Source organism: Watersipora subatra, chromosome 4 (genome assembly GCF_963576615.1).
Source record: "Watersipora subatra chromosome 4, tzWatSuba1.1, whole genome shotgun sequence".
In the NCBI taxonomy this organism is placed as follows: Eukaryota; Metazoa; Bryozoa; class Gymnolaemata; order Cheilostomatida; family Watersiporidae; genus Watersipora; species Watersipora subatra.
In genome coordinates, this window is record NC_088711.1 from 27,054,015 (window position 1) to 27,068,292 (window position 14,278).

The following is a 14,278-nucleotide window of genomic DNA, read 5'->3' on the forward strand; positions in this document are numbered from 1 at the left end:
TTGCACTCAAAAGGATACATGTGACAAAATGTCTATGAGCTAATCATCTGTTTAGCCCAATGAGCATTAGGAAACTTGGAATTATCTTCTACACGCTGCATTTAGCGATATGTGACTGACATGGTGGTTACTCTACCAAAAACTACCAATCGAATACAATAAAACATTTTAGCATACATCAACCGCATTCGTCATCAGGCAAGCGTTTTGTTAAGGCATTCATTAGATGAAAATGTCGATAGATTTTTGATTAGTTGTCTGACGCCAGCAAGCACTGCTGGGAGTATTAGCATTGGTAGTTTTGGAGCCAATCAGCTCTTCCAGCAGCAAAGGCAATGCCGACCAAGTAGATACTGCATTCTTATAAAAAAAGCCTAATAAGTATAAAGAAAGATTTGAATGTTCGCCATTTTGCCTTCATTTTAACAGGTTTGTCAGAGAAACTAACCAAAGCGAATAGAAACAAGGCTACTGCTAGTTTCGACCAATCAAGAACCACTACCAACATTTCCATTCGTTACCTGGCCTAAGTATGAATGAGAATTGATGCAAACCATTGCATGTACATGCGATAGTATATAAAATTTTTTGGCAAAGTTCAAGTTATAATTTAAACTTATTCTAAAGGTATCAAAAGATTCACCATGTTTTACTCTGTTGTGTTGTAGGTATAAAATATGTGAAAATTTGATTACAAGCTCTTAAAAGCTCAAAAACTAACAGTCAATCCCAGCCATCACGAAAACGCTGTATGTTGGAATCCCTCTCAAAACGGCCATATATGACATAGTTGAACACGATGGTGCTTTTGTTTACACTTTCATGCAACCTTATTCGTCGAAATATTTTCGCAAATAAACTTCATGCATTCAATCAAGCCATTTCTAGTGTCCTTACGCGTCTATTTCATTTTTATTGTAATGCTGTCATTTTGAGTACTGATATCTCAAAACCTAGACTAAAAATCAGTTTAACTTTTTTAACCTCAGTTCGGGGGGGGGGGGGGTGCATATCATTCTCTGATAAACATGAAAAGCCTGTTGGTCGCCTGTGATGGTCGAAAAATGCTGCAAAAATTGTTCGCACCATCTAGTGGGAAACATGGGTCACATGATCAGTTTATGACTAGATGATTAGACGAAGCTGAAACGAAACTGCAAAGTAGCAAGCATCTGTAATTGATAAGGGCTTTCCAGTAGAACCCGAAGTGTTTGTCATAAACTAGATACGTGCTACGAGACGTTTTATATTGAGCCTTTTAATGCCTTTCATTTCACGTGATGACATCACGTGTCAAAACAATAACCACGTCGAGTTGAATACGTCATCAAAATAAGGGAGTCAAACCTACAGCGATTTTTTTAACTGTTAGTTTTTGAGCTTTTAAGAGCTTGTAATCACATTTCCACATATTTTGCACCTACAACACAGCAGAGTAAGACATGGTGAGCCTTTTAACACAAAATAACTGTAATGTGAATTTTTTTGCAAGTCAATCTTCAAGTATGTTGTATGCTGTCACCATTAAATTCATAAAGTTAAGAATTCTCTTGAAACTGGCCAAAAAGGCATTTAAATGAATTTTAGAAGGTTGAGGCCACCACACCGCCTCTGTTATACTTCAAGTGGGAGCTTAGACTATAACACAGACTGGTTATCTGTCAGTAAAAGCAAAAGAGGACACCATACCGCCTCTGTTATACTTTAAGTAGGAGTTTAGACTATAACACAGACTGGTTATCTGTCAGTAAAAGCATAAGAGGACACCACACCGCCTCTGTTGTACTTCAAGTGGGAGCTTAGACTATAACACAGACTGGTTATCTGTCAGTAAAAGCATAAGAGGACACCATACCGCCTCTGTTGTACTTCAAGTGGGAGTTTAGACTATAACATAGACTGGTTATCTGTCAGTAAAAGCATAAGAGGACACCACACCGCCTCTGTTGTACTTTAAGTGGGAGTTTAGACTATAACACAGACTGGTTATCTGTCAGTAAAAGCATAAGAGGACACCACACCGCCTCTGTTGTACTTCAAGTGGGAGTTTAGACTATAACACAGACTGGTTATCTGTCAGTAAAAGCATAAGAGGACACCACACCGCCTCTGTTGTACTTCAAGTGGGAGTTTAGACTATAACACAGACTGGTTATCTGTCAGTAAAAGCATAAGAAGCAAATCATTAATCATTCAATTTTTGATATATTTATTTTACGAAAACGAGAAACAAAATAAATTTAATACATTTGTACAGGATGAATTTCAGCAGCATATTTACGAGCATTCTTGGCAACGATTCCTGGCATCCAAAGCAATAGGCCTACGTTTTTTTGCAAAAACTATCACAATTTCATCTTGACATTTTTCTGAATGCAAAACTTTTGAAAGTATCTAAACTAATAATTAAAAAAATAAAAAATCAATAATCTAAAAATTCACATAAAAGCAGCATGATTAAATATTTAAAAGAAAATAAGGAGTTTTCTACCATGTAACACGATCAGTTTCCGTTACAAATATCCAACCATTTATTATAGTCAGCTCTCCAATTAGCATAATATTTTAATGCGCAACACATCTATGATCAGCACTAAAATAGCATGCTATAACCAGAGCATTAGCTACGCAGCAAATTAAAAAGCAAACTATGAAATTTAACCAAAAGGTTTTGGTTTTTTTATTTTTTAAAGAGGCCAGAGTACATTTAGCTGCGTTTAGTACAATCGCCTTGGCAACATCCATAATTATCCACATTTAAAATAGTCACTATGCAGTCCAGAGAATTCATGTCCAACTTGGCGAAAGGCTTTTTAAAAAGTGTAATTTCTAAAAAACCAACATAATTCTTCACTCTTACTCCAGCCTCGTTCAAACTCTGGCCAAGCAATTCTAGCTTAAACATTGAGCACTAGTAAGAGCGGGGAATTTTAATACAGGGGCTCAGTCTAGACAAGAATGCTACTAGCTGTAAAGGACCCTAGGAAAAGACTAGAGTCTCACATAAAAGCAGTTACACACATTCTTTCGCTCCACAAATGGGTTTACAAGGCCCCATTTCTTTAGAAATCTGACACGGAGAAAGTCTAAAAATAGCTTAAGATGTAGACAAGGTTGTGTACATAAGGCTATTGTGTGTGCTTGAGGGGGCTGGTAATGAAACAATGCCGCATATTGGATGCATATTATGCGTCTAATCATAATTGCATACCTACAGAGCTATTAATAGTCGTATACACAGCGCTATCCATGGCCTCAATTGGTTCAACCGCTGGTCTGTTAGCAAGGCCAGCTCTACTATATTTTCTGTTAAAATACATAGACTCAAGCAGTTTGGTGTTAAAAGCTACGAAAAGGTTCACATGGGTGGTATTGTAAAACTTGCATCTAATTGTCAGCTTGTTCAAAATGTCATAAAATCGTTCTATTTCCCCACAAATATAAGCACTTTGTTAAGCGCTTGAAAGAAAAAGAACTACTTAGCCTAATCGAAAAAAGCCAAGTAACGAGATGGTGTAATGAGAGGTTTTGTTCTAAAAAAGAGGATGGCGAAGAAGTAAGTGATATGTTTGTAAATCACAAGTGAGCTTTAGTTGACAAATTAAATATCATCTAGTAGGATTACATGACCTTCAGATGACCTTCAGAGATGCAGCGCGTAAGTAAATATGACAAACGTATCATAATATATGATAGCGTAGGCAACTCCGTCTGTAGAAGCTTCGGGATATTGACGGACTAACCGAAACGCAAGCTATTTGGCAAACACTAAAAACAGCCATCCTACCCCCTCCCTGTAAGAACACGGTCAAACATCCGAATATAAAGTCCACTTTGTTCTGAGATCTGCATTGTATGTTAAAACCATTATAAGAATATGTCATAATTCATTCCACAGTCCAACAACCTATGACAAGTCTTCAACAAATAGTGCAGATAACTACACATGGTATCATTAAAACAAATGTAACAATGTACTAGACCAATTAGGTGTGCTTGTACATTGAAGCGATTGCTAGTAGAGGTTTGGCTAGTACTTGAAAGGCAAAGGTTTATAGAAAGCCTATTCAAGCCAACAATCTCTGATAGAAAGAGCAAAGGGAGATATGATGGTATGTGAGACTTTACCGTTGCATAGAAACCAAACACAACTGAGGTCTTTAGTCACGCCTCATAAACAAAACAATTAAATATACACAAAGCTGATCTAGAAATAGAAACAAAATACCCAGGAGACAAAAATGAATGAATTGATGAAGACAGACAGGCAGCTGTTTGCCACAGCTCTACAGGTAACCTTTCTGCTACAATTAATAACCCGGAGCAGACTTCACGGTAAGGCGAAGCAGGACACCGGCAACGATAACAAACGAAAAAGATGACAGCAACAGAGACACTCAAGTTCCATAATGAGGATGAAAGAAGAGGATTTAAAAGAATTAGGTTTCCATCTTGTACATATACTACAAGATTATGCAATGCTTTATAAAAAATACCTGCTTCCTGACACCTACATTGACACATAGACACAGGCGCTATTTCATGACAAGTAGTAGAAAGTGACAACTAGGCATAACTAGTTAAGCAATTGAATCGTGTATAGCTGACACATGACAGTATCTGACACTGACAAGAGGCAATGCCAAGCTAATATTTAACAGTGACTCATTCTTTATATTCACCATCTGATAGCTGATGGCAGGTGACAGCAGATAACAGTCTGACTAACATTAGATCTTTAGCAACAGAAGCCCAGAACATGTCTATGAATAGATTGTGCATTACCAGACAGACCATAGCATTAATTGACACAAGATGGTAAATGACAGGAGGCAGTCATTGAACAGTACAATTCATAGTGTCGATGTGTAAACAAGAGGTGCAACATTGCTTATCAATCTATCATTAGCCTCAGAAATATCCAATGCTGCCAAAATAGCTAGCAACGATTGACTTCTACTGGAAGTTCATGAAGTCCATGAACAAGACAGTGCAGATGAAGCGAATGCTAAATAAAACCCATGTATATAGAGTTAATTTTAGTTTGTCTCATATATGTTAGTCGACAAGTTGCCGGAAAACAATTCTTCGATGTGCCAATAACACAAGTTTGTGAGTATCGCTATGCCAAGATCCACTTGTCGCTATTCTACAGACCAGAGTTGTGATTCTTCTCATTCACAAAGATAACCAACTTGTTAATGAGTCTAAGTTTTTGTAACTTACTATTGGGCGCAGTCTATGAGCTGGTACTCATTGGATCGAGTAAAACAGTGCTGCACGCCGCTATCTGACCAGAGTGCCTCCGCATGCTCAAAGAATTCCTAAAACACATCAAATAGTGAAAGGTAATGTAATAGGAATGGGTAAAGCCGTGGTCACACGGGCACCGAACCGAACCTACGTCGGTTCGGTGCTCGTGTGACGCCTTAAGGTAGAACTTTCTCCTCATCAAGCTAATAACTTTGTATACGCATAATAAAATAGTAAAATTTATCAATTTGAAACCAACCAGTGAATCTGTAGCATACGGTGAGCTGTGAATGGCATACATAGAGAGAACCGATTACCCAACTGAACTGATGCCTCTTGCTTGAACCTGTTGTTGAGGCTTGACTATAGACACTGACAAAATGCATAGGCTAGGTGGAGCACACGCATCAACTGTGGCTTCACGCAATCACTATGTTTCCATTACGCGGATGATGCGGTTTGGAGTTGTGAACACATGTTGAGTTACTGCGCGGTCAGTGTTTCAACGGACATTTTCACGTTGTGGATTAACAAGGGCACTTTATTAAAAGTGATAGGGATTTCTATAACCAGAGGTCATAGCGGTACATCCGAAACTACTCAAATCGAAATAAGAATGACAGAAGTATGGAGAATGTTTAAAATTAAAAAGCTTGCGCAGCACTCGCCTACACATCATTCGCATGTGCCGTTTCTATCTTTCAAGTGTGAAATATTAAAAAAATCTATGTGCAACAAAACACGCTTGACTTGAGAATCTTTGCCATTTTTTACCGATTTTTTTGCGCATGACGCAAACTTGCCGATTAGCAGTGTCATAGAAACAGTAAAAGTAAACGGTAAATGATGTTACTAAATCATGGATAGCGTTGACAAGAAGAACTGGCATCCATTATGCAAAGAACATGATGTCCTTGCTGAATTTTCCAATATCGTTGTCAAAGCATCATCGGCATATTAGTTATATATTATATCTCTATATATATATTTCTCAAAGTGTGTGAGGATGTAGTTCCAGCTATAGCTATTAAAATCTTGGAATAAAGAATCCATATAGCAGAAGATTTGATTCCAGACCCTCCGGTTCACCAGTCCGATACCTTACCAATTCAGCCACATAAGCTTGATGTTTTCATTAGGCGATACATGTCGGTATATGGGAGCAAATACGCTACCGCTCTCCATTACAACGTAATGTGATGGCGTAGTAATGCGATGGCGTAACGTCATGAAAAGCGGTAGCTCTTATTAGTAAGGTTACTCAAACTATCAATTGGCAATGTGCCAGGCTAATAGCAAGCGGCAAATAACTCTCATTGTTCATAAGCTGTTTTTTAATACCCGGTCAATGCCGGGTAGCACAGCTAGTTATGAATAATTGACTAATTGTGATAACGATAAAATTAATGCAGCTGTTTGCAATGTTGTATTTGCTCAAGGAATAAAACACTATATGTTACCAACAAAATCAGTACAAAAGTACATAAATTATTTAGGTTCATTAAATAAACCAATCATGAAAAAAATTTGAATTTCAATAGATTTAATCGAATGTAAAATCACATAAAATGTTTTATGAACAGCTCCAGCTATTCTTTACATACCTGTTACAAGTGAGAATATCTGTGTTCGTATATAAATAGTTATTTGAGCGAAACTAATGTTATCGTGGTTGGACTGCGAAGCATAAATAGTCAAATAAAATGGAATAACACCGCCATTCTTTGAAACTTCGGCCAAACGCAGATGCATCAATTTTTTGTTTACAATGGACATATTCGTGAATGTGCAAAACCCCCTGGCTCAAAAGAATGCTTGATGTTGTTGATGTAGAGATAGCAGTCATTCGCTTTAATTTTGACAAACTTGGTAGTTCGCAAGTTTTTAAAGATTTAATAAGAAAATAAACACAAGCAAGTCGCAGAGAGGTGACCAGCTAAGTTTAAAGACGCGTCAGAGATCTCGAGGGGGTGCAACAACTGTAACTAATATAAACAGAGTGAACGGTCATAGTGGCACGTTTATGAGCTGTTGCTGTGGGTTCGAACTTGACGGTTGTATGCCTTTGCTGAATGGCGCTTGGAGTACTGTTTTCAAATACGCTAGAATAAAAAACGAAAATAACATGAAGGACTTGCACGTGTGTGCAAAAGGCAGACGGACTCGTTTCAAAAAAGCCATAAAAACACTTGAACTTACAATATTGTTTGAAAAGATAAAAGTCAAAATATGGCCAAACAGTCCGTATCCGTTATTGCAATTACTAATATTTAGTTTTCTCTAATCTAACATAACTTCTTGGTAGAAATGGAATTTATTGTGGGCTGACCTTGCGAGCTCACAACTTTGTTAATTTACTAGGTTTTAATAACGTGTGTAACTAGAGCGGTTATCAGATAGAGATGGTTGACAGTGTTTTCAAATACCGACAAACCTCTACGTACAATCACTCATTTTCTCGATGTATATAGTAACTTTGCACACAAATACTGTTTGCAATCGACTAAGTAATTTCCTATGTATGACGTTTGAAACTTTTTGAAACATGACAATTATTTAAATAAATGTCAAAGATAATGATAGAAATTAGAAACAAAATATTGAAAGACTAAACAGTATATAAATTAAGTGAATTTAAACTATATCTCGTGGAAGTTAATGTAACTTACGACACATATTTCCATCATTCACTCTACTACCATTCACAAGTCTCGCTAAGGTAAAGTTACAATAAAAAACTATTTACCGATTATTATGTAATTTATTTTTCCATGAATTTTTGGGTTTTCAATTTAGTTTTTATATAATTCATTTGTTTTATACCATCTGCGATTACTTGAAAGTTTATGGATCGAGAATGAAGTAAACCAAAATGTTTTTATAAAAATACTTGCTCCAACATGTAATATTTTTGACATACAAAGCAACTAGTGGAATGAATCAAGTCTCTATTTAAAGGTGCGACTATAGAAATATCTTAATTCACTCATCAAGTACAACTATGCTGATAGGCTCCCATGAGCGTTGATTATGTTACCGAATAGTTGGTTTGCCACTGACCATGAACCGAGCACTGCTATAAACCAATAAGAGGGCCTAATTAAGTGAAATGACAATGTACAGGGCAAATATTGGGTTTTCTTAAACAAAGTTCTACAAAATCTTCAAACCAAAAGAAAATGGAGCAACTGTAATGCGGTGCCCATATTATTAAGTTTTTATCCAGTTAGCCAAGTAGATAGCTGGCTGCATCACTATAATAGCAATTATTTGTATTTGTTATCAACCTTTTCCATTACGAGGCCCAAGCACGTCAAATGAATATAAATTGTTCTCTTAAAAAGTATTCTTCATTAAAATAAATTTGTTCATCTTGCAATGATTTTTCAAAAAATGTGTAGTAAACTTCAACACTCATAAATTTATTTAACACTAGTACCCTGGCAGTCTCGAGTGCTGTGAGAGATTGTCAGGTGCGCCAATAAAGCATTGAGAATAAGTATGTGCACAATAATTCTACACCATTGCAAGGTGAATAATAGGCGCAGGTGGTAGCAGGCTGCACAGTGAAGCCAAATGTTGCGAGTTCAAATCCTGTAAGATGTAATCTTTTTTCCAACACTCAACTGTAGCTTCGGACAGACGGAGAAAACGGCTCTTAATATAGTAAAAACTAGCTGAATTCCCAGCGTTGCGTGAGTAATAAAAAGTGTTTGTACAGAAAATTTACTTTCAATCAACATCGACAATTACCATTCTAACTTTTAAATCAAGGTGTTTATTTATTTCTGTGTACTTTGTCTATTTCTGTGTACTGTGTTTATTTTTGTTTAATTCATACCGTACCGGCTGCAGTGCCTAATACAGATCTATACTGATCGCAATAGTTTTGTTGGCTATGTGTTTAAGCATTTTTCTTCACTTACAGGCATGCATTGTTCTTCTGCTATGGCTTAACGCATTTTTCTTCTGGCATGGCTTTACACATAAAGCTAGCTGCAGTGTTTAACATGAAACTATAAAAGATTGGCATGTATTCCAAGCACATGTATTTGCCAAATTTATTCCATGGTACAGCAAGTTGGACAGTGTAGTGTATTGGATAAATAATTTTCTGCAGAACTGAAGTTGTGAGTTCAAATCCAATTCGCAGCGGATTTCTCATTTTTGAAATGTTATCGCTATAGCTGGACAGACGGAAGTACGGACGGACAAACATTGAGAGACAATATATAGATATAGTAAATTTTGGTCAGGAGTGTTGCGATGTTGTTTATATTGAAGACCTGCTGCAGTTTTCATACTTGCGTCAGTTGATTTAGCTGGGTTAGTTCAGTTCATCAAGCACAAAAAATAAAACACGAACACAAGCCTGCTCACAGGCTTCAAATGATGCTGCTAGCGATATGAACGTAGCTCTAGACGTCATAATAAAATAACAGTTATAGTAAGACGACATAATTTCAAATTGAAAAAATCATATTCAAATTTTAGAATATCGCCATTGCGCACTGTGCTCTTTGCACTTTAACAGGCTTCAAGGTGAAGCAGAAAGTGAAGTAGTAGTTCTTAAACGAGAATAAATTGTATGAGAGAAGAAATTCAAAGTGTTTGTCATTTTACCTTGGGATATGTGAAGTCTGGAAGAGATGAAACGTTCTGGATGTAATCATAGCTTTTTTGGTTGCTTGAATCACCTAGTTCTACTGGAGGGTCGAGTATTGGCATGGCCCCAGTGATTGTCTAAAAGACATAAAAGTAAATGCAGCGAAATGAACGACTTGCTGGCTACTAAAACTGTCACTGATCTCAAATCTGTTACCCACAATAGTCTAGTGTAACAGTTGTACAGTAGGTAGATTTTTAGGGTATCTAAAACTAAACGATTACCTTGGCAGAATTGAGTAAACCTTCGCAAGTAAGCAAGCCCCTATTACATAGGTTAATGTAATGTGTCAAGAGTTGTGCACCCACGTGTAGCAGATGACGAAAAATGTTAATCATAGCGCAACTACGCCAGGGGTTGGCAACTATCTGAAATATCGTCGTGCAGAGCTATTCTTAACCACCGGTGAAAAGACTTGCATAATAAATAACTAGGTGTACCCTAACAATAACGCACTTGCACATACAAAGTTCAGCGCTTAAAGCCTGGTTCTCATATACGTCGCAAAAGCACCGGCGACAGCACCGCAGGCTATTAGCAATGAAATGGAAACCTACACGCCGGGTACCGCCGGTAGTTGCCGGCGGCAACGCAATAGTTTAGCGCTGTTCAAATTTCAAAAAAGGCCGCAGGCAAAACCTTCCCGAAATGCACTGTAAAGGTGAAGGTCACCATTACAGAGACGGCATGGCGAGCAAACATTTTATTTGATTACGCGATTATGTTTAGCGATGCAGCTTCATATGTGAACAGATGCCTCCCGGCGTCGCAAGCGTTTTGTTGCGAAAGTTACGGCCGGAGTCTCGCAATCGATATGGGAACCAGGCTTTACACACCAAACAGTTGAACAATTTGTATCAGAACCACTGAAACTAAATGAAGAATTGTGTTATCCTGTACAGCCGGGGGTTCTTACTAAACAGTTTCATAAGCACTAGCTTAGGTGAGATGCTTAACCCGCAATAGTTGATAAATAAACAGGTTTTTTATACTGCAAACAAGATGAAAAGTTAAAAACATATAACATGGAATAAAAAAATCTACCCGACTTGCTTTACTAATCACAAAAGCATTACTCAACAAGTTTTTTTAAATGGAGTTGTACACACGATCAAATAAGCAGTTTTTAACACTTGTAAGTGTGATCCTGAAGGTCACACAAGCGTCATGTTACGATTCTACGAAAAAGTATGTTGAATGCCAGCAAAAGCTTGCGTTCTATAGATATATACTTGTCTACTAAGTCGAACCAACATTACTGCTAAGTCCATACTTCGCCGACAATGTGGTAGGCGGTCATATAGGTCATCCAATCAACATAAGGAAAAGAGCAGTCATATTTTATGGTTGTTCGTCGACCCTAAATAAGTGCTTGTCTAAACCAACATTCTAGGAATTATTCGCTTCAAAATTTTGGTGAATAGGAAGTGAATTCCCTTCGCGTCAATATCGTTGGTTACCTGAAAATCAACCACTCTAATAACAAGATTTTTGCCAAAGGCCAAAAGCCAGGTCTGAGAAGGAGAACAGCATCGAGAAACTTATTCATGTTCCAAAGAGATACAATTAACAAAATGAACCAAAACCGAATGTTCATGCTATGCTTTTGGACTAATATCTAAGATAAGAACCAATATGGCTGCCCTAAGTTAGTTGCTACATCGCTTTACAATTTTAGAATATTTAGAGGTTCATACAAGAGTTTCTTATATGCATGTTGATGCATTATATTTCACTCCCTGGCGCCCAGAATAGAGTTATCGTTTAACACGTGTACGAGCTAGCCTTGCAAGTAGATGAGTGAAATATATTCATAGCTCATCGCATTCTCTTGCAGAAGGAAGTGGAAGGCACGCAGCAACTGACTGTTCTACCACCCACGCCAGTCAGTAACTAGGAAAACACCAACAGTTACGTCTGCAGGGCTTTTATGAAATATCAAAGCATTCCCGCCTGCACCAAAATCATCCATCACAAACATGGCAACTTGTCTATTAGGGGAACAAGAAAGCCGGATTGAAGAAACTTAAAACCAACGATTACCAATTATTAATTACGAAAGCTTCGCTGCTGCTCTACACTGATTAGCACGTCAAGCAGACAGCCTACTACTGCAGTCTTCTCTCATCCAGCACTTTTATGAGTCAGCTCAGCATCAAAGCTTTGGTATGAATGCAGTAAACCAATTACTACAAAAATTGTTTGCACAGTCCATTTGACAAAGTGTATCTTCCGCTGCTATCCAATTACGAGCGAGCGAGTAATTTGCAATATTGAGCCAGCGGAGAGCCAGCAGTCGCACTAGTGAACGCTGCCAATCTGCTTTCCATACTCATTCAAATGCATAACCAGATTGGCGGCTAAGTTACTGGTTAACGGGTGATGAGGAAAAGAAGGCCTTGTTTGCAGCAACACTTGTTTTTCATAAAGTGATGTTAGTCATAGACCCAGAACTTATAATACGTTTTCATAAAGTGATGTTAGTCATAGACCCAGAACTTATAATACGTTTTCATAAAGTGATGTTAGTCATAGACCCAGAACTTATAATACGTTTAAAATGAAGCAAGGCATATTTAAGGGAGGTGTTGAAATTACTTATGTTTTCAAGTCAACAAGATATTATTTGTAAAAGTTACCACGCAATTGAAGGGATAACTACAGGAGGCTTTCCAATTGGAGGCTTTCCGTACGACAAAAAGATTGTACGTAGCAAATTGAATCAATTCTAGTAACTTGTCATACCGGAACTAGGTTTACAAACTATAAATACATGGTGGAGCCTATTTCCTTTGTTTATCACTATCAACGTACAATGTCAGTCATTCCTTTTATTATTCAGATGTAAGTGCTTCATAATAATACATTTTGATTTTTTAGCTTTACTTAAAACTAGGACCCCTGGTGGTCTAGTGTGCATTGAGACATCGTCAGGTGTAATAACTACCGTAAAACCTCCATTTGAGCGCCACCTTTAATTGAACGCCATCTTCACTTGAACGCCCCTTTAACATTCTTTGATCTTTACGAACTCATAACAGCAAGTGATCAGTAGAAAAAAATGTCCACAAAATCGTACTAATAGTGACTCAATTATATCATTTACAATTAATTTTTTCGTGGTTGCTGTTCGTATCGACGTCCGTTGTCCAACTCCAAAACTTTACAATCTTTTCTTTAAAACTTTGAAAGCAACTCCATAGACATAATTAATAACTGTCTCAGGCTATTGGTAGGTCCTTGTTTAACGCAGTCTTAATACTTTGATGTATATGAAAAACAGTTTAGCAATTACAATGGAGTCTGTGCTACTATTTTGAGACTAAAACTTGCGCTTAGCACGCTTGTCGTGCAAGTCATGTCACTTGGCTAAAGAGTTCTCATTATTTGTGCTAAAAGTATTCTAAATGGCGACGCGTAAAAGTTTTGCTCTGCTAAAAAAATTGTTTGGATGTTAATATCGACTAGTTCAGCAGTGCAAAAGGGTTGAGGTTAGAAGACATTGTAGAAGGTATTGAACAGCCAGAAGAAGATGAAATGGGTCCAAACGAAAGCAGCAATCAGAACGCAACTGGCCAAGCAAACTATGCAAATATTTTTGTTTAAAAAATGTTAATTTTTTTTGCATTTATATTATTAATATGGTTTGCTTATATCACTTGTTCCTGAATCTATATTTGTAGCATTTGATAGATTAATATTATATAAATTATAAATTTGTAGATTTATAGCATATTATGTGATAGCATCTTTCCAGCTTCCAATGCATATTTATTTAGGGGTCTATGACCAAGTCAGAGGTAAGTTATAGCAGATTTCTTACTTCGAAAAGAGTTAATGTTGCTCCACCCGAAAGGCAGGACAAAATATAGGTGACATTAGCTTCGCCTGTAAAAGGATTAAATTTATCTTCCCAAAATTCTGATGAGCTATTCGAAAAATACAACACCCCCCCCCCTCTATTTGAACACCACCTCTAAGAAAAAAACACCACCACGGGAAGGGTTGCAAAATAGAGCGCCATGGCATTCAAATAGAGGTTTTACGGTACACGAACAAATTATTCCTTAAACCCACTGGGCGTTTAAGTGGCGCAGTGATTTTGGTTCGACAGCTGGACACAGCTCTTATTGCAGTGAAGATTAGGTTAGTTCATACTTCTATTTATAGAAAACCGCTATGAATTGCCACAGCAGCAACTTCAGCCTACCATCTTTAATACAAACTAGCTATTACTTAGGGCAGTTGGAATCCTGAAAGCTTACACTGTTTCCATTCGTTGAAGGAGCCTTTGTGAAAATATATATGGCATAAAACGGGTTTTTAAAGCGCTAAGAGTTAATAGTTTCATTTCTCTAT

General features: G+C 37.3%; 1 protein-coding gene across 1 annotated transcript in view; it reads right to left on the reverse strand.

Moving 5' to 3' along the window:
• Nucleotides 1-14,278, reverse strand: part of LOC137393697 (guanine nucleotide-binding protein G(s) subunit alpha isoforms short-like) — a 66,903-nt gene that overhangs the window by 40,328 nt on the left and 12,297 nt on the right. The window contains exons 5-6 of the mRNA XM_068080348.1: nucleotides 9,877-9,996; nucleotides 5,227-5,324 (exon numbers count right to left, since the gene is read on the reverse strand). Coding sequence (XP_067936449.1) covers nucleotides 5,227-5,324; nucleotides 9,877-9,996 — 218 coding nt within the window. The remainder of the gene's footprint in view (nucleotides 1-5,226; nucleotides 5,325-9,876; nucleotides 9,997-14,278) is intronic.